We start from the raw sequence: 21781 nt of genomic DNA, 5'->3' as shown, positions 1-21781 counted from the left end.
TCTATTTCTGGTTTGAGTGATTTTAAGATTTAATGTTGTGCCTCAAATGTACAGATCTACACTTAAGTTGTAATTTTAGTTCACAGATCGCATATATTTTCAACACTTCCCCGATGCTGAACAATGTTAAGAATTATCATAAAACCTTCACCTCACACAAATTCAATAGAACCGTATCGAAACTGAACATGGATCTTTGAGAAAATGAAGAAACATATTTCATACCCATTCGGTAGGGGTGCCAAGTGAGGCAAGGTGAGTTGGTGGAAAAGCATCTCGATGCAGTTGGTCCAATTGCCAATCCTCCTATCTTCTTTCAACTATCGACAACTATGCATTATCGGCTTCAAGTGTAGATCTGACTCCATCATCGAAGAGGCATGGACTAACACCAAGCACTTGAATCAACCTGCTGATGTCCATGGAAATGTCTGAAGGGGATCTAACGCCACGGTCGACCTATACATAACATGAATAGAAGCTTTCAAGGATCAACTGTAGATTGGCCAATTTGCAGAACACCAAACATGAAGAAAACTCTAGCTTTTACCGCATCCAGAAGCTTGCAAAATACGAATAGATATATATGTGTGTGAAATCTAGTTTTGTTTCACAATAGAAATAGCTCTCGAGGGAGAGAAGAAGACTTACAGATGATGCAGAGACTGGCTTGATCAAAGAAAGGTTGTATCTTTTGATTCTTGCAACTGACTCGGCCATTTGCAACCTTGACACCCTGTTTGGTCCACCCACGTTCAGCAGCAATTGCATTTGCTTACCATCTGAAATGAGAGGCAAGAACAGATTAGGAAGTTGAAATTTTATAAATATTTTCAAAAAGCACCAAATGACATGCAAATCCATTTTGCATCCTTGTCACCGACCGAAATTTCTCTCATCAAGCAGAATTTTTTTTTCTGATAAAAGGTTAGCAAGGCATCAAATAGCAAGATGAAGGAACAGGCAACCTGATATCCACTTTTTAGTCGCAGCCATTATGACATCCACCATATCCTTTACATACACAGGGCAACGAAACTCATCGTGAAAAAATTCGACCTCGTGACCTTGTTTATTAAGAACACTGTCAATCCACTGCATAAATAGAAGACGAGTATATCAGAAGGAAATGAAATATGTAGTTAACAAGAAGTGATAACAAGGTGGTTATAGAACACTTGTACACAATGAGGTTAATGGCATCTGCCACTCAGAAAACATTCTCAAGCCCAACAATTTATAATCAAGAAAAATCAGGAAATGCTATAGGTTTGCGAGGCTAAACACTGAATAAAATACAGTGGCAACTTAGATTTAGACTCAAGTTTCTCTCAAGTATCTAGAACTAATAACATAAGACCTTAAATACATCCTCCTGATTACATTGCATCTAGCTGATGTAAATGGTTGGAGGCAACTTGTATTCATGAAATGCTCACCTGGATTGGAAGTGACTTTTCAACCGGCGAAATTGTCTGTGGCCCATATATTATGCTGCTTCTCAAGATGGCATAGTTTGAGCAGTGAGCAATGATATGCTGCTCTGCAGCTAGTTTTGTTTTCCCATACATATTTACAGGTACAGTTTCATCCTCCTCTTTGTAAAAGGATTTTACCCCTTCATAAACTGTAAGTTGAGAGAAATTACATTAGAATAATTTGATTGATTCTTAATTGAATGGATTAGGAGTAAAAGCCAAACGAAAGCTATTAAGCGCAAAAGCATGAAAACCAGATTGCCACCATCACAAATGTTAATAACAGAATCCACTGAATTTTAAAATTCATGTTTGTCACTTTCCTCGACATCAATCTCAATAGATTGATAGGAAGCATCTTTTTGTCAGTCAGAGGTCCTGCAAATTAAGGTTGATTAGATTATGAAAAAAAAAGATCAAGAAAATAATAGTCTTGCACCAGATATATTTTTGTGTGCACTAATATCTAAATCACCCATCGCTTGCAACTCCATTTAACTCGGCCTCTAAAAGACATAGGTCTGGAGCAAATCCTAGGACATATGTTGTCTCCCAGCTGCATTCATAATGCATCAGCTAACATAAATGTATAAAAGCTTTCATTTAATCCGGCATGTGAATAAAACTTCTTGCAAGTCATCAATCATAAATCATGAAACAAAGTAAAAAAAATAAATAAATAAAAAATCATCTTATCGGAGTAAAAGCAAAGAAATGATTTCTTCTAGTAAAATCTACAAATTTCCAGCTCGGTACACTGAGAAAACTCATAAGATCCTAATTTCACGCATGTTTGGGAGACATGGATATATGAGACATCTGTTGCGCAAATAACACAGGAAAAATATAGAAAGCAAGTAACCTTGATCAGTTGACAGATGAACTAGAAGAGAATTGCTATTGTTGAAGCTTGACAGCCAATTTACAAGAGAAGATGGCACGTTTATGGACACAGCAGTTGCAGGATCCATTTCACAAGCACGAGGAACAGAGAGCGCAGCACAATTGACAACCACATCTGGCTGAAACAATAGAGAATTGTTTTAAAAAATAAATATTAATCTAGGAAGAACAAATGCACCTTTTTTTAAAAATCTATTTTGAAGATGTAGATTTCTTGCATGAGAAAGAAGAAGAAGAATTCCACACAGTAGGAAAAACTTCATTATATATTGCAGGCGATCCGTGTTATTCAAGAAAAAACCTATTTTATCCAGCAGAAAATAATGGAGAATGAGTTCCCCTTACCATCTCATGCTTCGCGCAACATGTATAATCGAATCAATAAGACTTTTCTTCTCAACGTGTGGATCTGTTTTACTAGTTTCTACAAACGTAGATCTGAGATCCATCCAAAGGAATCATCAACTGTTAGAAAGAAAAGCATCACCTGTCCAAATGAGGAAGAAATAGCGTCGAATCCGTCTCCCGTTCGCAGGTCGATGCGGAAGGGGAGCACCGGGGAGACGGCAGCCACGAGGTCGGGGGGAGGGATGGGGCGATGATGGGTGAAGGCTAAGTCGTAGAGAAGGCCTCCGGCGAGACCTTGGAGGAGGTGCTGCCCCAAGTAGCCGGTGCCACCCACCACCAGCACTCGCTTCCTCTCCGCCATCGTTTCTTTCTCTTCTCTCTCTGCTCCTTCAAGCCAAACCGTACGGTATGATCTAGTCGAGTCAAACCAATTTAAAATGAATCAAAATTTTAAAATAATTATTTAAATTTAATTTAAATTTTTTATAAATTTAAATTTGATTCAAATTTAATTTTAAGATTTAGATATTATTAAAATTTTAATTATGATTCATAAATATTATTTATAAATATTATAAAAAATTAAATACACATATATTTAAATTTATTTATTTAATTTAATAAATTATTTAAATTTATTTATTTAATTGATTAGTATGTATTAAATAAATATAAATAAATTCTTACTAAGTCAAATATTAAATTTACAAACGTCATTTACAAACGTATAATTCATTTATAGCCCTACTGGCATTATAACGCCTTTAACAGAGATCGACTGGGTCCACTACCACGTGATCGACCAGTGGTGGTCTCTGTCGAACGCGTTAACAAAAATATAAAAAAAAATATGACATTGCATTCATCATAACTCCTCCCTCACTCCTCAACGTAAGTTATTAACGCGCAATCTAATGCTCTTAGTCCGAAAGCAAATATATTTTATATTTCGATCATCAAATAAATTTAGAAAATAAAGTAGTTTTTGATATTATACTCTAACATTACTAATTATTTGAACATCACATCCATGGATTGCATGAATTTCAAATCTTAATTATTTGAAAAAACGCTCTATCTCCTCTCACCACACTGTATCGGAGGTTTGAAATATATTCTAAATTCTTTATAATAAAATAGAAAATTTTAGGGCATTTTGACGTTAATTAATTTGAATTTTTTTTAAAAAAAATTAATAAATAGTAGAAGACCTTTGAGAAAACTCACGCTAAGCATTTTCAATAAATAGAGGATAAAATTCAAAATTCTTTATTAGTAAAAGTTTGCATTAAATATATTTAGAACCTCAATCTAAAATTTTCCACTTAACAGGGACCGATTTGAATCGATTTTGGTTTTGCTAAATTCGCCCTAAACAGACAGGGCAACCACAAGTCGCCAATTTTGAACGGCCGCGTATTGTGGAAGGCGTCTTCTACCTCGAAAAGGAGGAGACTTACGGAGATTCGATCGCTCTTGATTTGGTGGCGAGTCTTCTCACGGGGGAGACGGCTGCCTGAGGGCTCAGATTGCCGAATTGTCGGTGTACGAAGTAGGGCGGGGGTGAAATTTCTGAGGCAGGACTGCGGTTCCGAGAAATTTCTTCGATTTGTGCCTCATCTTGTTAAGTTTTGTCGGAAAAGGTTGGATCTTGCACTGTAAGGCTGAGTCGTTTTTTGCTCCCTTAGGAGTTCTGTTTGGAAACTAACTTCAATTTCTCATTTCCCCTTTGTTTGGAGGATCCTTAGGGTGCTTCTGGTGGAATTTGAGGGGGAAAAGTAGTTTTTTTTCTGGTTCTCTTGTAATTTATTGTGCCTTTGTTCATCTTGTTATTATTTCAATTCGTTATTGTTAAAGTTTAGTTTGTTTTGTTTGTGTGTGTGTGCATGATATAGAGAAGCGAGTCATTTTAGTAGCAGAAGAAGAACTAGGGTTTGATTGGAGTTGTGGAAATAAAAATGGGCAAATCGGCTGTCATGAAGAAAACTTCAGGAGGAAAACATAGTGATGCTAACTCACAGCACAGAAAATCCAGCGAGAACAGCCCCAGAGTCTTCGACGAGGATACCACAATCTTTATGGACATGGCTCGTGATCTGAAAGATGAGGGCAATGCACTGTTCCAGAAGAGGGAGTATGAGAGAGCATTGCTGAAGTACGAGAAAGCCATTAAGCTGCTTCCAAAGAACCATATTGACATTGCCAACCTCCACAGCAACATGGCAGCTTGTTTTATGCAGATGACCCCGAAGGAGTACCAACATGCCATCAATGAGTGTAATCTAGCTCTCGAGGTATCACCCAAGTACAGTAAGGCACTTTTGAAGAGAGCCAAGTGTTTTGAAGCCTTGAACATGTTAGAGTTGGCCCGTAGAGATGTTGATTTAGTTTTAAGTATGGAGCCAAACAACCTGACAGCATTGGAGGTTTTTGAACGTGTGAAAAAGGAAATGGAGAAAATAGGTGTTGTGCTTGATGAGAAGGCAGTTTATCCACTGCCAGAGTCTCCTACAGTGAAACCAAAAACAAAGAAGAAGAAGAAAAAGAGCCACAAGTCTGAGGACATGGTTTTGTTTGTAAAGGAGAAACATGATGTAGTCAAGGAAGAACCTATCAAGAACGTGAAGTTAGTTTTTGGGGAAGACATAAGGTTGGCGCAAGTGCCAGGTAACTGCACAATGTTGCGATTGAGGGAAATTGTTGGCAATAAATTTCCAGGCTTAAAGGCTGTTCTGATCAAGTATAAGGATAAAGAGGGGGACTTGGTGACAATCACTACAACTGAGGAACTGAGATGGGCTGAAGAATCTGTAGAATCACAGGGGTCTATGAAGCTCTATATTGTAGAAGTTTCACCTGATTTTGAACCTTTATTTGAAGAGTCAAAAACTGTATCATGTGGGAGGACATCAAACAGGGATGATACTGGTATCCATGAAAGTGGGAGCATCAAATGTGAGGATGACAAGGCATGTTCAGTAGCCATTGATGACTGGATCATTCAATTTGCTCAGCTATTGAAGGACCATATTGGTTTTGAATCAGATGGCTACATGAACCTTCATGAATTAGGAATGAAACTGTTTTCAAAGGCAATTGAGGAGGCTGTCACAAGTGAAGAAGCACAAGAAATTTTTGAACTTGCTGAGGCAAAGTTCCTGGAGATGACAGCACTGGCTTTGTTTAACTGCGGAAACGTGCATATGTCTCAAGCAAGGAAACAGTTATCTTTGTCAGAAAATGCTTCAGGAGAATCAATACTTGCAGAGGCCAGACTTGCATATGAGTGGGCTCAAAGTGAGTATGCTAAAGCTGGAAGGAGTTACTATGAAGCTCTGAAAGTTAAGCCAAACTTCTTTGAAGGTCTTATTGCCCTTGCACTTCAACAGTTTGAGCAAGCAAAGCTTTCATGGTCATATGCGATTGGAAGCAAGGCAGATCTAGAGAAATGGCCTTCATCAGAAGTTATTGAGTTATTCAACCAAGCTGAGGATAACATTGAAAAGGGAACAGAGATATGGGAAGATATGGAAGACCAACGACAGGAAATATCTAAGTCCGGCAGGGAGAAAACCTTGCTGCAAAAGATGGGTTTGGGAAACTACCATGTAGAACTCTCAACAGATGAGATTGCAGAACTGAACTCGAACATGAGATCACAAATAAACATATTATGGGGGACCATTCTTTATGAGCGCTCTGTTGTGGAATTTAAATTAGGTGTCCCAATGTGGGAAGATTGCCTCATGGCAGCAGTAGAAAAATTCAAACTGGCTGGTGCTTCACCAACTGACATTGCTGTTATGATGAAAAACCATTGTGCCCATGAGACTGCCCAAGAAGGTATCAAAATTTATCTTATAATGCTGCAGCTATTAAAGTATTAGTGGTGTGAGACAATTTCCATCAGCATCTTGATGGTTTTCACTAAAGTTCTGTTTTTGTGCACCATAGTACTGCTAATGTATATTAAAGTTCTTGAGCTATGGCTAAATGTTTATTTAAACTTAGATATTCTTGTAGCAGAATGCACAGCTAAGTGTCTCCCACTTGTAGTCATTTTAGTTGAATAATAACTGCAATTGGAAGTGATATTGTGTTGCATATCACGAAATTGGTGGATAAGATTCACATAGCAAATCCCAGATATGCGGGAAAAACATCGCTTGAAATAATGATGAGCAACTGGTATTTAGAAACATTGAGTTAGAGCTGATTTCACAATTAAGAATATTGGACACTGATAATTGTGTAACTTAATGCTCTGCTGCATTTTTTTCAAATAAAAATTATTAAATTTTTGCTTTTGTTGTTTTAAGCATTAGATTGTTCTAGCTATTTGAACCATATTCATCCACAAGTTCGTAGTCATTTGAAGGTTTTGTGAGAATATACTTGGTTCATTAGTCACCTTGGTCTTCTCTGCTTCCCGTATGATGATGTATTGTGTTTATTTGAACTTCCTACATGTTTGATTCCAGTAGATGCCTGGTAATGACTTTTTGACTGAATTTTTCGTTTGTCTAATTGCAGGATTAGGATTCAAGATCGATGAGATAGTTCAAGCATGGAATGAGATGTACGATGCAAAAAAGTCGACCAGTGGTGTTCCATCATTTAGACTTGAACCTTTACTTCAGCGGCAATTGCCAAAGTTGCACCAGGATTTGGAGTACCTATGATTTGTGATTTGCTGCCAGCATTAGTCCAGAATTATAGGGCTTGTTGAGAGCACAAAAATATTTTTGTCCATTGTCTGTGTTTCATATAGGTAATGTTCTTCTTTAATTTGCATGAAAAAATATTCATTTCTAATCTTTAAATTTCTACACTTGCTTTCTCCACACTACAGTTAAAACTTAATAACCTACGACCTTGTCTGCAGAAGTCTGTCATAAAGTTGAAGATTTCTTCTTTTTATTTATTGATTGATTGGCTTCAATCTCCATCTTTTTATTGTGTACAGTTGTTTCAAAATTTCCAAGTTCTCAAAGGTGTACTTGTTTGAAACTCAGTCCCTCTTTCATATGCTTTTCATTGCTTGCAAGCGTTTGTGTCTTGAACCCAACATGCATTTGCCACTTGCTATTATTAATTAATGTTGCTTTGTCCAGAACTAGAAACGCCATCCTGTGATATGTAAACACTAAATATCAACATGAATTTAGGTTCAATAGTTTGCCAATCTAATGAAAACTTGGTTTCTTGCCCTTGCAGGAATTGTTCAGCCAGTGTCGTATGTTGTTTCACTTGCTCTTTTGGAGAAGAGTATGTTTTCAGAGTCGTATAGCAGACTTCTTCATATGGAAGAAGGTCGTAGAGTCCAGCGCTGTTTGATTCTTGTGAAGCGTAAATTTATCTTATTGGGGTAAGGCCTACCCTGTTATCCTACCTCTCATTGTATTGATTAAGTTAGATTTTTTTTTTTTTACTTTGATTTCTTTCCTAGTGTATCGTATCAAGGATTTGTCTCAAGTCTAAAGGTTTCTGTTCTTTGTATGTTTTCGCGACCAAGTTTCTTGATGTAAACATATGTTTTATTCATATAAGCAATATATGATTTGTGTAGGCTGATTTTGTCACAGTTTCAAGAAGGGGAAATCACTCAAACACTGAATTAGGGTTCTTATCAAACCATATAAACTATATATTGCGATACAACTAACTATACATGGTTACTAACCTGAACAATTTGTTTGATGAATCAAAGTGTCCCACTTTGCGACCGGTGTCCGGTCCCTCCTGCAGCAGCGCACGTTATGGCGCAATGTGTGGAAGTATATTGTCAAAGTTCTGGACTTCTTGATGGGGATCAGCTAGCTTCAAAATCTTCAATGGTCACAAGGTAAAAGCTTGTCTTGACAGTTGGGACAAACTCTATAACTTTCGAGCAACTGAAACTTGAACAATCTTCCATGAGAATTTAGACAGGTATGAATGAGAACATCTCTATAAACTATTCTCTAGCTGCAAACAACAAAACATTCCTGATGAGATATGAGAAGGAAAGAAGAAAATGAATTGCTGTTCAAGAAACCAACTGTGTTTTCTGTAGCTTCCTGGCAAAGGAGATAAGCAAGTACACATCTATTTTTTACTTACAGTTACATAAAAGTGGGATTCTTATGTAGAAGTGCAATGCTTCAAGATAGTTTCTTTGTAGCTTTTTGGTAGTGATGTTGCCCTTCCTCGCACTTAGGCCACTCTTCTCCCTTCCTCCTTGGAACTGCAGCAGAGTCGGTCCTCTGATTGGTCGGTGTTCAATGGCCTGTGAATCATAGTACGTCAGCGGGGGCTGGCGTGGCTTTTCAGACGGTCAAGTCAAATTCGGGTTGAAAGAGCTTGCGTGTATGTGAGAGAATGCAAGAGAGGAGAGCTAGTGAGGGAGAATAGTAGTTTCTATTTGAGAGAAGAAAATCATACCTTCATTAAGCTTTATATAGATGTGAAGGTAGAAGGTTTATGTAGGTTGCCATGCAAGTTTTAGGTCAACCACATAGGTGACAGCACGAGCAAAGCGTCGCCTGTCGGTTGGTCGCATGCACGAGGGTAGTGTGTTAGGGGTGATAATCATTAGGCTGTATCTCTAACACTATCAAGCCATTAGTCATGTGTCATCCTCAACGTAAGCTACCTTGTTAGGGTTGGTCTCGTGTTAGGGCATGCCAAAGGTTGGGGTCAAAGAGAGCTCGCTCGGTAGGGGTCCTTTGTAGTTTGTGAAGTCCTTTGTAGTTTGTGAACTGTTGTGGTCGTGCGGGTAACATAGGTTGGTTTGGTGGGACTTGATGATTTGGAGGGTGTCGGTCGACATACAAGAACATGATGGGGCAACGACTAGGTCAGGTTTACTCGAGTTGCATCAGTTAGTTTAGTATAGGGGTGCAATCGAATCGAATCGAGTAATATGAAAATATTGATATTTGAGTTCGAGTTTAAAAAATACATGTTATATTTGAATTCGATTTGAAGCTTGAATATATAAATAATTATAATTCAAGTTTGGTCTGAAATGAAATTTGAATTTAGGTTCGGTTCGAGTTGTTCAAACTTTGATTTGAATAAAATCGAATTATAGTTTGAAATAATTTAAATTCTCGTTCATTTTGAATTATTCGAATCTTAACTTCGAAATCGGTTTATAAGTTTTATGAGCCGACTTAAAAAATTATGAACAAATTTGATTAATTTGCACCCCTAGGTTGGTTAGTGTTTTTCTTTAAGTTATCTCCTACGACCTTCCAAGAAGATGGAAGTGAAATTTACTGCAATTCTGTTCATCGAGTTTTTTTTTAAATTGACACCAAATATCTAACCCCTTGGTTGCATTGTCAATAACAAAATTGCATCTAAATTCTTATTTTAAATAATTTATTTTAATTATTTGTCAGATAACTTTGAATCCAATCGATTAATATAGCATCAGTCAATTTAAATTTGTGACACATTGATAAAAAAAATTTTAATAGTCCATTAGAGTCCACAAGATATGTGTGATTTATTATATATTATATATTTTAACACTTTGCCAGTTACCTTTCAATTAACACCTAAATTTTTAAAATTTTATGAAGATTTTGGAACAACAAAACTAAATGACTGACAGAGTTTCAAACAATGATGGAACAGAAGCAATCCACTGCACCTACAAACTCAAATGAGAATCTTTCAGATAAACTCCCTAAAAAAATAATGAGAATTAGGAGAAAATTATAAAATTTGGTACTTTGGAGATAAAAAACATATCGATACAAGAAGCCTCTGGTGACTCCTATATACAACTTTGTAGGACAAAGTAAGAAGCCTCTACGAGAATACATACAGTTAGGGCAAGCTAGGAGAAAGTGAAGGTGTTGTCACGTTCAACTCCCCGCAGTCACTTATATAAATAGCTTCTAGAGGTCGATTCCACATCATACGAGCTATCTGAGCTCTCTCATCTCCAAGGAATTGTGCAAAAGCATTAAATTGTCGAATCCTTTCGGCTGGCTTATATGTGGGAATGGTAGCTATGCCGGTGATCACATCCATCCCTGCAATATTGCAATATGAAACTGAATGATTGCCCGAGTCAAAAACTTGTAAACATGTAGAAATCAAGGACGACAGTAAACTGATATAAGAAAGTTCTCCAGAAGCTCAAAGATGTGAATAGCTCAAGTGTAGCAGCAATTCAATAAGAAAATTACAGAACTCCCGATGCTGTAGGATGACTTCCACTTTGAAAGCGAAATGTACAACCTAGAACTAGTAAAGACACTAAAAATAATGATTCCATGGAATTGAAAGATAGGAACAAATGAACACGGGATTGGAAAGTCAGTATTTATAAGTTTTTACTGAAGTTTTTAGTGAAGTATATATGCTTAACAAAGCTTAAGTAATCAATGTGAGCTATCCTATTATGCATTAAGACCATAAAGATTGCAGAGATTTTCTCAGATTAAAATAATTAATAGCTCATTGACATTGATTGGTTCGACTTCTACTCTATTAATAGAATATTCAAAGGCAAGTCATCAATCAGTGCACATGCAATTTACATGGGCCTCTTTTCATAGTTCACCTTTGTCGAGCAGCGATTTCTTTAATAATAATAATAATAAATCATCTTTACTTGTCTAATTCCTATTCAGAATCGAATCATGATTCAGTGTCCTTGGTGACACAAGCATTAGATTTCATTTGGGTCACTAATTTTTCAGCTTCTGGTTATGGTTATACATACTCATGCCGACACGACAGAACCTTTATAAGAGTATGTTGTAAGAACACCAAGATGCCTTTATATAAGGGGTTTGATATGCAAATCTATAATCATATCCTAGTCAGAAGTAATATAGGTTCTTTATGCACAAAGATGAATTTAGCATACACAGCAAAAGAATGCTCTAGGAAAATATTGAAAATAGAGGTGTTCTAGGGTCATTTTGAAAAGTGGCAGTCTCAAGTACATGTGTCAATGTAGATTGTATAAACCTGTTCAAAGGATGACCTATAGATGTTCTAGCTGACAAGTTGAAACAAATAGATACAAGTAACTTTGAGTGTTACTAGAAATCTAGCATGTAGCTTTTCAAGGAGCTAAGTTTATGGCCAATCCCAAATAGAAGGATTTACTTGTTATTGCTGCTGAACATCTTTAGGTATATTTGAATGTTTTCCTATACTATTATGATCCAACCTTCTCTACCTCAATTGCTCCTTCATATGTATCAATCCTTTTTATTTGCTCTTCAACAACCATAGGCCATGTTGCAATTTTTTGTCCTAGTTAAATCCGTCTTTTGACTTTGTAAATACAAACTTGATTGAATAAAATTTCAACAACCATCTTTCAGAGCATGAACATCAAGAACATAATTAGAGAAATAGCTAGCAAGTTACACAACTCAACTCCTAATCATAATTAAGTTTAACCTTTGCACAACTCAACTTATTTTAGATAAATCATATCTAGTTCAGATTGAAAAAAAAAAACATGATAAAAAGGACTACTGTTCTTCCAAGGCTACAAGTTCAAATTTGCCATCAAGAAGCTTCATTGTAAAACTAGAATTCTTTGTCCAATTTCGAGTGGATAAGAGGCTTTAGGAAAGTAAGTTTGCATGATGACAGACCATCAATTCAATTCAGTGATGCTATCCACTAAATTAAGAGCAATTCGTCAAACAACTTACCTTCGAGCACAGTGCCAAACACAATGTTCTCGTTGTCAAGCTGTGGGCATGGCCCCGGCCCAGTGGTCACCAAAAATTCTACATTGTGGTAATCAGGCTTGAGCTTGACGGATTCATCGTCATCGTTCTCCGACAAGCACAGCGATAGGGTTCCCGGCCTAGAATGCTTCATCTGGAACGCCTTGGGATCGACGGTCTCCATGTTGCGCACCAGACCAGGTGGCGGCCGGACCTCCCGCTTTTCCTTCCGCCCCTGCCGGCCGGCGACGAAGAACTGGCCCTGGAGGATCTTGTGAACGAGCGTCCCGCGGTAGGCCGCGGAGGCGCATACTGACTTGAAGTTGGCGACAGTCTGCGGAAGGATCTTGCCGTAGAGGCCGAAGACGACGCGGCCGAGGGGTTCGGTATCTGGGCAGGCGGCGAGGTCGAAGCCGAGAGGCCGATCGGAGCGGAGGTAGCTAGGGCATAGGCCGAAATCGAAGAAGACGCGATCAGTGACGATGGAGGGTGGTTGTAGGCTGTCGGACGGAGGGGCGGTGTCGGCGGCGCTGGGTTGGGCGAGGAGGAGAGAGGAAGCGGAGGATAGGATGAAGGAGCGGCGGTGGAGAAGGGGGTTTGGAATTCGGTAGCGCATGAAGTAGGCTTGCGTCGTGAGGAGGAGGCGGCGACGGCCGCCGCCGCGCTGGTGGCGGAGGATGGGAGGTGCTGCGGAGGCGAGAGCAGGCGACGACGCCATTGCCAGATAACTAGCAAGTGGCAGAGCGAGCCGGTCTAAAAGTTGGTTCGGACCGGTCCACCAAATTGTCGGCTTGAATAATAAAAGCATCAAGCCTTTGCTTCCCCCTCTCCCTGCTCTCTGCATCGAGATGGCCCAGGAGAAGGCGCCGCCCTCGCCGTCGCCAGATCTGACTCTGGAGTGGGTGAGGGACGCGCTGGTCCGGCAGGAGGATTCCATCGTGTTCGCCCTAATCGAGAGGGCCAGGTTCCCCTACAACGCCCCCGCCTACAACCCTTCCTTGTTCCCCCAACTCGGAGACCGATCCCTCGTCGAGGTCTTTGTCAGAGGCGCGGAGGGTCTTCAGGCCAAGGTGTCTTCTTCTTCCTTTTTTCACCTCTTTTCGCGTTCTTCGATTTTGGGCAGAAATGCTATGCGTATTCTGTATGATTGCAAATACTAGAATTTGATCAGATCGTTTTGCCTCCTTGGATACTACTCGACCTAGTTTATGTAGTTCAAGGCCATTCGATTTGAAGTTGGATGTTCCATCATTTTTCTTCCTGCTAATTTATTGTGCTGAAGTTTAGTAATAGAGATGGCCTAGAATTACATGTAAATCACGAACATTTATCGGTTATCATACATGACAAATGATATGATACAGTATTAGAAATTCTTGAGTTTTCAATATTAAGCTAGCATAGTTGACTTCAATAGTGGGCACAATTGTACATTCTTCAGAAATAATTATATTCCAGCACTAAACATTATGGATGGCAATCATGCATATCTCTCATGAAACATAATTGAATCATGTAATATCGGAGGTTCTGAAAGGAAATTGAAACAAGTCAAACACTAACAGCAAGACATTGTTTAACTAGTATTCAGAAGGAAAGTTATTAATCAGGCAGCCCGTCACTCAAAAGCAATCCTTAAGCATATTCACCCACTCTCGTCAATCTTGAATCAAGATATCAAGATACTAGAAAAGGATGCAGATGACTTGTTCTAGACTATAATTGGAAAATTAAGGAATCATGGTACATTAGCATTTAATAAATCAGGTAATGTGTAGCCACTTTGTTATTCACCACCACATCACTCACTCTGTCAATTGTTTTACAGTTATAATTATTGTTCATCCAGACAATAAAGTTCCTTGAATCTCCACACTGATCACCACACAATCACCATTCACAGGTAAACCAAACAAGAACACATTGCTATGGATCAGTCATAATTCATAAGAAGCATGATTCAAGAGGAAACAGTTTGATCCGACATCAAACAATGCAATAGATACTAAAACACCAGATCACCAAACGTATCTTTCCCTTACCACTAAGATGTATCAACTATTAAAACATCATCAACCAGGACATCCAACAAAGGAAATCCATTATTAAACTATCCAAATCAATGATACTAATCTGTCACTAACAGATGAATCCATCAGCTAACCAACACATCTTTCTCTGCATACCAATGACTGTACAAACTTGACCCTTAGCTAAACAACTAGAACATGTTCTTTTTTCCTACTATAATTTTCTATAGCAAATATACCACTCAAAATCTATCAGCAACATTACACCAACAGTTGATAACAGTAAGATATATATTAAGTTAAACTAAGCTTAACTATTCCGCTTGATGCATCAATGAGTTTGTTAAGTTTAGAAGATCAATTACCACTCAATCCTCACACGAGTCCAACCACTCAAGATCTTGTACAAACAAGTTACAAGCATGAAACCAAATACTCTAACTTGAAACTGTTACACTGTCACAAAGACGCTACAACTTTGAAAAATTTTATTGTCTTTATTGCTTGTAATACCCAGAGGGTGGACCTTTTACTTTCCGATCTCTGTGTTAACAACTACTTAAGCCACCGACACCTCAATCTTAAGTTGTTTCTCCATCATGAGTCTTGACTACTTTCTCATTGAGCAATTATTGGATGGCCTTCAAGTGATCTCCATCATGAGGTTTATTTTTCCTTGCTTTTGTTTGCATTATAAATTGAATTCGTTGATGGCATTCTTGAGTTTTGACTATATGAAGATGCAATGTCAAGATCCAACACAACATGTGATAACATCCTATTCCCTCAACTTCCTCGTTGTTCTATTTGCATTCTGAGGGGTGGTCTCAGTACAATAAATGCAACCTCCACTCCCCTTGTGCCAATCCACTTCATCCTCTACTCAGCCGTTGGTCAGGGTTGTCCACTCTTGGAGCATCTTCCTTGTTTCTTATTCACTATGATCTCCTATGTCACTTCTCACTGCTGGAATCACTGATTTGCTTCTTTGACTTGCTCATCATGAAGGTGTCCTTCTTTCCTCCTGCATCTTTATAACAGCATGTGGCATCCTTCTAGCAAATGTGTACTCTTAAAATCTCCCTGTTTGCTTCACCTTGTGGCAGGGTTTGGTCAATGCACCCTTTGCATCCTCACATCACCAACTCCCTCCTTTTACGTGCTAATTTTTTGATCCAAACAGTTACAGTCAACAATGTCGGGATACTCCTACATGGTTGTCCACATGCTACCTTTGTGCTCGGATTTGCCTGTCAACAAGCAATCTCATCCCAACAATTTGCAAAGTGTGTCTCTACTTGAAGCCCTTTGTGAGTCAGTGATGCAAAACCATAAAATGTTGCTTCTTTTGTCTTCTATTCACTGTCAGCTGCTTTCCGTTGCCCATTGCTCATGTATCTGATCCCTCAACTCTAGTAGGTTCAGACATTTATTGACAGTAGCATTAGACCAGGTCATCGCTGAATTTGATTAGTCTGCTCCCATACTGATGAAATGTGGTTCTTTATACTTTCATGTTTTTCTCTTAGCCTCTGTTTTTGATTTGACGTTGCTTCTTTACTTGCATCTCTATCATTTGTATGGGGTCAACACAAATTCTCGTTTGCATCTTTTATTGTCAGTTGACTATTTAATTTGTTCTTCTATCTACTACTTTCCATTGAGGTTGCATGTAGTGCCATACGGGACAAACAAGAATCAAGGATTAAATGTGGGCTAAATTCTCACCAATGGCTTAGATATTCAGTTGACTCCCCCTAGTGAACGCTTCTGTTCTTCTGCTTGTTATTCTAGAGCATGGTGTTTCCCAGTTAATCCTTCAGATGCTCTCCTTGTGATTCTAGAGCATGATGTTTCAAAGAAACATGAGTTACCTGCTTGATTTGTTCATATGCTTGGGTGGTCCTTTACTTTATGTGGATATATGCTTCATCTGAATGTGTGTCATTTGCTTCTTCACGGTTCAAAATTCAGATATCACCATATCTTAAGTTCGAGGGAAGTTTTTTAAGACTGAACACCTCTTTGATTCACTACCTCATTGTCCGGTTCAAGAGATGCGACCTCACATATATTTGAATAGTTTCTATTCATCTCTAGATAATTAAATAATTATCAGCATTATCACACAGAACAAGAATAGCGTTTACTTGGAAAATAGATATAATTTTAATGGTTCAAGGACCAAGTATTCCTATCTGATGACTAGACATCTCTATGTTCTCTGTAAATTACCTTCCATCTGAATTGTCCAAAATAACACTCATGTTTCTCAGGCTGGTCGATATCAAAACCCAGAAGAGGTCCCCTTCTTCCCAGATGATCTGCCTGCGCCATTGATAACTGCTTACAACTTCCCGCAGGTGAATGACCAAATTTGAGCTTTCAAAAATCAGCAGGCCCCTGGCCTTCCTGTTCTAAGTGCCCTTAGAGATACCAATTGCTAGGTCCTTCATCCAACTTCTGCATCTGTTTCCGTGAGTGATGCCATCTGGAATATGTATTTCAATGATTTGCTCCCGTTGATTACCGTCGAAGGAGATGATGGCAACTACGCGTCGACAGCAGCATCAGATCTCATATGTTTACAGGTGAAAACAAAATTTTCATGTTTGTGTGCATGCCATCACTGAGAAGTGCTTAGCAGAAAACATTTGGCCATTCATTCCCAGGCCCTATCGCGAAGAATTCACTTCGGCAAGTTCGTCGCCGAGGTGAAATATAGAGACGCCCCGCTTGATTATACCACAGCAATTCAAGCAAAGGTGCGTTGTATAAATTCTTTCATGTGTCTTGCAAAGTTTAGAGGCTTTGTTTCAGCTCTTCCTGCTGGTGCAGGATAGGGATGCTCTGATGAAGCTGTTGACGTTTGAGGCCGTCGAAGAGATGGTCAAAAGAAGAGTGAAGAAAAAGGCCATGGTGTTTGGTCAAAATGTGACCTTGGAAGACAAGGATTCTGATGCTGCGTCACAGTACAAAGTGGATCCTTCGGTGGTCGCTCGCCTCTATGACGAGTGGGTTATACCCTTCACCAAGGTTGTAGAGGTCGACTACCTTCTCCGGCGGCTTGATTAATGCCCTGATTAGCGTCGAGACACTCTCATCAAAGCACAAGTGACTGCTAAACGTGAAATTTTCACCAACTTTGATTCGATAACTATGATATAAAATAACAAAATTAATCGTGCAAGTTATATAATTGAATGATCGCCGCCACTAGTGTGGTATGGTTACAGCATAACCACCCCGAACGCCACCACGGCGGTGGCGACCATGGCTCCCCTTCGTTTCCCAGCGGCGCCGCTGGTGGGCGCCACGGCTGGGCCCTCGTTCTCGGCGGGTGCCGGCGCCGGCGCCAGCTGCATGCGGAGGGAGTGGCGCTTCGACATGACCACCACGATGAGCCTCTGCCCCTCCTCGCAGGCCCCCGCCGCGCCGCTGATGAAGTAGTACGCTCCTGACCGGCGCAGCTCCACCGTGGTGGCGCCGTCCTTGTGCTCCGCCAATGGCCGCGACCTGTTGCAGCTCAAGTAGGCCTCCCGTGTCACCTCCAGCACCGAGTCTTTCGCAGGATCGTACTTCCAAACTGTGTCATGTCAAATTTTTAGATTTCTCAACTTCAATCCAGCTTTCAAAAGGGAAATGGTCACAAGAGATTGTATTACCGACGGAATCGCCGACTTGGAAGCGGTTCTTCTCGGCCCACTGGTTGAGGAAATCAGTGGTGTTAGGGGGGATCCGCCAGGCGTCGTCAGCGCCGCCGACCAAGAACTCTCTGGCTTCTGAGCTGGTGATGACGAGGAGAAGAACGATGCCGAAGACGAGCGAAGAAGCCATGGAGTGGTCGTGATCTGCTGAGAGAAGAGAGCGTGGAAGCCGGAGGTTGAGTTGAGGCCGGCGTCTGCGACGCTGATTTATAGTGAAGGGGAGAGGAAAGTAGCCGTTGGAATGGGGCGAGGAAGGCAGGCGTGGGATTTCTGTTGGGGCGTGCCACGGTGTCAACGGTCGAGTTCATTTATTGGATTCCGGGATCACAACGCATGCATTTTTTGGATTTTCCTAAAAAGAACGTATCCAATGTTCATTTAGATATTTAATTTTTATAATTCGATTAATCATTTGATCTCATAAAAAAATTTCACATATGCGACTCCACACTCAACCATCAACATCTTAAAATTTTCATTGAATTTACTTGACACTAAATAGATAGAGAGATGTGATCGTTCTTATGAATAAATATTTATAAAGAGTGCAAGAAAAAATAGCTTAGTTTAAGAAAAAGGGGAAAAGAAATGGCAATCGAAGTTAGTAGTGAACTCTTGGTTAAGTAGTCGTTAGACTAGTGAGTAAGCACGAGCTTGTAGCTAGTGACCACTCAATCGAAGTTAGCAGTGAACCCTTGGCTAAGTAGCTGCCCAAGTCGCGAGTAAGCACGAGCTCAAAGATGATTGTGAGCTTGTTGTTGGCTTGGAGTAAGCGGCTAAAGGCGTGCTCGAAGAAAAAGGAGAGGTTGTTCTTTTTTATTTTTAATGAATTTAAAAAAAGCTTAACTAAAAATAATTTTCAATGCATGGAGAGTTTATACATTATGCTAATTTTAAATTTAATAAATCAAAAATATCTCAACTCATATAAAGTAAATTGACTCTAGTTTATTTACACTTGAAAGAAGATGCCCAATTTCTTAATTTTAATCTAATTTTTTTTATTAATTCCTTAAAAGGAGTTATAATATTTTAAAATTAAAAATTAATAATATATTTAAATTCCTGAAACTCTGGACTCATATCTAATTTTAAACAATAATAATAATATTTTTTATGGCACATTAGTAAATTAATTGAACAGAATCGGGTTTGACTCGGCTCGAATCTGTTCACAGATCAATTAGGGCTTTCGATTTACGCTGCGGTTTCTCCTTCACGGTAGACAAGAGGAATGGGAGGTAGTTCCACTGAAACCACCGGAGGCGGCGGCGGCGGCGGAGGAGGAGGAGGAGAGAGTTTTAAGGCGCGCCTCGAATACTATCTCTATAGCGGCAACAAGAAGCACGTCTTCGTCGGTCTCGCCATCTTCTCCGCCCTCTTTTCAGTCCCATGGATCCTTATGAATCGAGGTACCTTTCTCTTTCTCTCTAAGCGCGCCCTGTGGAGTAAGAGTCTTTTCAGAATACCCTAGTCTAAAGCTCTGTAAAAACCCTAGCCACAGGTCCACCGTCACCAAGTTTAGCACTTTGGAAAACAGATCATTCCAGAAAGTTTATCTTGAAGTTTGGAGGATTTTAATATCGTCTATATCGGCGAACTTAGATCTCTTCGCATTAGCATCTTCTGGTTCATATTGACTTGTGGTTCTGGATAATTAGATTTTATTAGCCTTCCTTATACCTTCATTTGTACTTCTTTTATTGTTGCTTAACCAACTCTCAGTGAACTAAAAGTATGATTTGAACATGTTGAAACAATGGCATCTAACTCCTAAATTTATTTTAGATTATTATTGTGCGATGAATTTGTCATTGTATTGAAGTGTTTCATTCAATAGCCCTCCATGCCCAATAGGAGATCCTCAAAATTTTAAAATGTACATTTCATTATTAAATCGATTTGGTTGCTTTGAAAATCTTAAATGGCTTTCTTTTTGTCATCATCTGGCAATAATGTGTTTTTCTTTTCTACGACAAGGTGTAGTGCTAGCAATATTGAAACTTCTATCACAGCAAGAGCAATCGGTGTTATGTTGCATTGTTAGTCACATAAACAATAGTTTTCTTTGTTCTTTCTCTTACATTTTCTGCTTTAAGCAATTCAATTTGTCTAATTGTAAAATCTGTCGATCAAATTAAGCAAACTATTTTTTTTTACTCTCTGTTTAAGAAATTCTACTTGTATAGCTATATAAGTTATTGACTATCAAGTGCCTTTTTTTCATCCACACCATTTATCTAGTTAGATTAAAGAGGCACATAGGTATTGGTCATGAAGTGTGGAGTAACCAAGTTAGTCATTGGGTTATTTATTCTTTTCAGTAGTGCCAGTTCATGTATCAGTGGGTAGGTCATGATCAGATCGTGGGATGATATGCTGTGGGAGAGATGTGTTATGTAGGGAAAGAAAGTGGAGAAACAAAAAGAAAACTCACACGAAGCATGTAAAATCAGTAGTAGAAGATTCTTAGTAGACCATGTTAGAACAAGCATGAATGGAAGATGATTCAACAAAGAGGACCATGAATAAAAATCAAGTGCCTTCTTTTCATCCACACCATTTATCTATTTAGATTAAAGAGTCACATGATTATTAGTCGTGAAGCGTGGAGTAACCAAGTTAGTCATTGGGTTACTTATTCTTTTCTGTTGTGCCAGGTTCATGTATCAGTGGGTAGGTCATGATCTGATTGTGGGATGATATGCTGTGGGAGAGATGTGTTATGAAGGTAAAGAAAGTGGAGAAACACAAACTTGAGTCAAAACTCAATGAAACCTGTCTCTTAGTTCGCTTTTGAAAACTGACAAGAAGCATGGAAAATCAGTGGTAGGAGATTCTTAGTAGACCATGTTAGAACAAGCATAAATGGAAGATGCTTCAACAAAGAGAACCATGAAGAAAAATCAGACAAACAATATAAGCTTGGCCTATGAATTTTAGATAGACAAAAGGAAGTAAGCTTTACTCCAACAAAGTGCTTTTCAGAAAGGCACATCTCAAACCGACAACTTGTGTGATAGAATCATGTAAATTACAGGATAGTCAATCAGATTGGTGGTGAATTTGTCGTGCCTCACCAAAAATCTGTGCAGGAATTAAGAACTGTTGAGCCATGTAATATTGCAGTTTGCCTCTGATTGCTGGGATTTTGATTAATGCCTCATTTCATCTTCCTATTTCTTCCATCTTGCAGGGTCGCAGCATCAATCCCATCAAGATTACATGGAAAGCGCTAGTAAAGCACGGAGCGAGCGACTTTCTTCCCGCCAACCAACCATCGAGTGATAGCAATATGCACATATTTAAAATGGCCAATACCATTGCCGCACTCCGTTTCAATTTGAATCGAAAACTGTAGTTGAATCATCGGCATGCTGGCATTTGTGATCCAGCAGAAGATTACAATAAGCTCTCTATTTAGAACTGCGGATTCTCTTCCCTTAATTGTTTGGTTAACATTTTTTGTGCTGATACAGATGTTTTGCAATATCTACTCCAGGGTTTAGGGTTTTGCATATATACCATAGATTATAATAGGGCGCTCTTATATTTTTTGTAAAAAAGACGCCTTTAATGATTTACATAATTTTGGTTACCCTATCCTTTTTTGTCTGTGC

The 21781-nt window shown here is 39.1% G+C and overlaps 6 protein-coding genes across 9 annotated transcripts; 3 read left to right on the top strand and 3 right to left on the bottom strand.

Moving 5' to 3' along the window:
• Window positions 1-93: 93 nt before the first annotated feature.
• LOC141819812 (uncharacterized) lies at window positions 94-3115 on the bottom strand. Its single transcript, XM_074707065.1, has 6 exons — window positions 2869-3115; window positions 2341-2500; window positions 1440-1627; window positions 969-1095; window positions 652-782; window positions 94-459 (listed from the first exon to the last, which is right to left on the bottom strand). The coding sequence occupies exons 1-6, from the start codon at window positions 3088-3090 to the stop codon at window positions 331-333; spliced, it is 957 nt and encodes a 318-aa protein (XP_074563166.1). The 5' UTR covers window positions 3091-3115; the 3' UTR covers window positions 94-330.
• Window positions 3116-4137: 1022 nt separating this feature from the next.
• On the top strand, window positions 4138-8301 carry LOC141819817 (protein PHOX1-like). 4 transcript variants are annotated; one of them, XM_074707074.1, is made up of 5 exons: window positions 4138-4372; window positions 4478-4507; window positions 4625-6572; window positions 7263-7500; window positions 7947-8301. In XM_074707074.1, exons 3-4 carry the CDS (start codon window positions 4688-4690, stop codon window positions 7409-7411), a joined length of 2034 nt encoding a protein of 677 aa, XP_074563175.1. In that variant the 5' UTR covers window positions 4138-4372; window positions 4478-4507; window positions 4625-4687; the 3' UTR covers window positions 7412-7500; window positions 7947-8301. The 4 variants fall into 4 exon arrangements, with proteins under 4 accessions (XP_074563175.1, XP_074563174.1, XP_074563172.1 ...); XM_074707073.1 differs by lacking the exon at window positions 4478-4507; XM_074707071.1 differs by having other exon boundaries at window positions 4478-6572.
• A 2067-nt stretch (window positions 8302-10368) lies between these two features.
• Window positions 10369-13142, bottom strand: LOC141819826 (peptidyl-prolyl cis-trans isomerase CYP28, chloroplastic-like). The gene is made up of 2 exons (XM_074707084.1): window positions 12407-13142; window positions 10369-10759 (listed from the first exon to the last, which is right to left on the bottom strand). Exons 1-2 carry the CDS (start codon window positions 13140-13142, stop codon window positions 10551-10553), a joined length of 945 nt encoding a protein of 314 aa, XP_074563185.1. The 3' UTR covers window positions 10369-10550.
• A 117-nt stretch (window positions 13143-13259) lies between these two features.
• On the top strand, window positions 13260-17644 carry LOC141819785 (chorismate mutase 2, cytosolic-like). The gene is made up of 5 exons (XM_074707039.1): window positions 13260-13494; window positions 16731-16817; window positions 16902-17045; window positions 17127-17219; window positions 17293-17644. Exons 1-5 carry the CDS (start codon window positions 13273-13275, stop codon window positions 17527-17529), a joined length of 783 nt encoding a protein of 260 aa, XP_074563140.1. The 5' UTR covers window positions 13260-13272; the 3' UTR covers window positions 17530-17644.
• Window positions 17620-18291, bottom strand: LOC141819786 (early nodulin-like protein 14). Its single transcript, XM_074707040.1, has 2 exons — window positions 18120-18291; window positions 17620-18040 (listed from the first exon to the last, which is right to left on the bottom strand). Exons 1-2 carry the CDS (start codon window positions 18289-18291, stop codon window positions 17685-17687), a joined length of 528 nt encoding a protein of 175 aa, XP_074563141.1. The 3' UTR covers window positions 17620-17684.
• Window positions 18292-19345: 1054 nt separating this feature from the next.
• LOC141819843 (uncharacterized) lies at window positions 19346-21659 on the top strand. Its single transcript, XM_074707101.1, has 2 exons — window positions 19346-19573; window positions 21358-21659. Exons 1-2 carry the CDS (start codon window positions 19396-19398, stop codon window positions 21447-21449), a joined length of 270 nt encoding a protein of 89 aa, XP_074563202.1. The 5' UTR covers window positions 19346-19395; the 3' UTR covers window positions 21450-21659.
• The last annotated feature ends 122 nt before the right edge of the window (window positions 21660-21781 follow it).

Source organism: Curcuma longa, unplaced genomic scaffold (assembly GCF_044706935.1).
Source record: "Curcuma longa cultivar G26 ecotype Majalengka, Jawa Barat unplaced genomic scaffold, ITB_CL_G26_1.1 utg18532_np1212_1030455_RagTag, whole genome shotgun sequence".
In the NCBI taxonomy this organism is placed as follows: Eukaryota; Viridiplantae; Streptophyta; class Magnoliopsida; order Zingiberales; family Zingiberaceae; genus Curcuma; species Curcuma longa.
This window is presented reverse-complemented; position numbering and strand designations above follow the sequence as displayed.

What these genes read in the sequence shown, in the direction of transcription:
- LOC141819843 (XM_074707101.1), top strand. Translation starts at nt 19,396, where the DNA reads ATGGGAGGTAGTTCCACTGAAACCACCGGAGGCGGCGGCGGCGGCGGA. An exon ending in ATGGATCCTTATGAATCGAG is followed by an intron (nt 19,574 to 21,357) that starts GTACCTTTCTCT and finishes TCCATCTTGCAG; the next exon opens with GGTCGCAGCATCAATCCCAT.
- LOC141819812 (XM_074707065.1), bottom strand. Translation starts at nt 3,090, where the DNA reads ATGGCGGAGAGGAAGCGAGTGCTGGTGGTGGGTGGCACCGGCTACTTG. An exon ending in AAAAGTCACTTCCAATCCAG is followed by an intron (nt 1,096 to 1,439) that starts GTGAGCATTTCA and finishes CTATTTATGCAG; the next exon opens with TGGATTGACAGTGTTCTTAA. An exon ending in GACTAAAAAGTGGATATCAG is followed by an intron (nt 783 to 968) that starts GTTGCCTGTTCC and finishes CTCTCATTTCAG; the next exon opens with ATGGTAAGCAAATGCAATTG.
- LOC141819786 (XM_074707040.1), bottom strand. Translation starts at nt 18,291, where the DNA reads ATGGCTTCTTCGCTCGTCTTCGGCATCGTTCTTCTCCTCGTCATCACC. An exon ending in CCAAGTCGGCGATTCCGTCG is followed by an intron (nt 18,041 to 18,119) that starts GTAATACAATCT and finishes GACATGACACAG; the next exon opens with TTTGGAAGTACGATCCTGCG.
- LOC141819826 (XM_074707084.1), bottom strand. Translation starts at nt 13,142, where the DNA reads ATGGCGTCGTCGCCTGCTCTCGCCTCCGCAGCACCTCCCATCCTCCGC. An exon ending in GTTTGGCACTGTGCTCGAAG is followed by an intron (nt 10,760 to 12,406) that starts GTAAGTTGTTTG and finishes GCAATATTGCAG; the next exon opens with GGATGGATGTGATCACCGGC.
- LOC141819785 (XM_074707039.1), top strand. Translation starts at nt 13,273, where the DNA reads ATGGCCCAGGAGAAGGCGCCGCCCTCGCCGTCGCCAGATCTGACTCTG. An exon ending in CGGAGGGTCTTCAGGCCAAG is followed by an intron (nt 13,495 to 16,730) that starts GTGTCTTCTTCT and finishes CATGTTTCTCAG; the next exon opens with GCTGGTCGATATCAAAACCC. An exon ending in CAGATCTCATATGTTTACAG is followed by an intron (nt 17,046 to 17,126) that starts GTGAAAACAAAA and finishes ATTCATTCCCAG; the next exon opens with GCCCTATCGCGAAGAATTCA.
- LOC141819817 (XM_074707073.1), top strand. Translation starts at nt 4,688, where the DNA reads ATGGGCAAATCGGCTGTCATGAAGAAAACTTCAGGAGGAAAACATAGT. An exon ending in CCATGAGACTGCCCAAGAAG is followed by an intron (nt 6,573 to 7,262) that starts GTATCAAAATTT and finishes GTCTAATTGCAG; the next exon opens with GATTAGGATTCAAGATCGAT.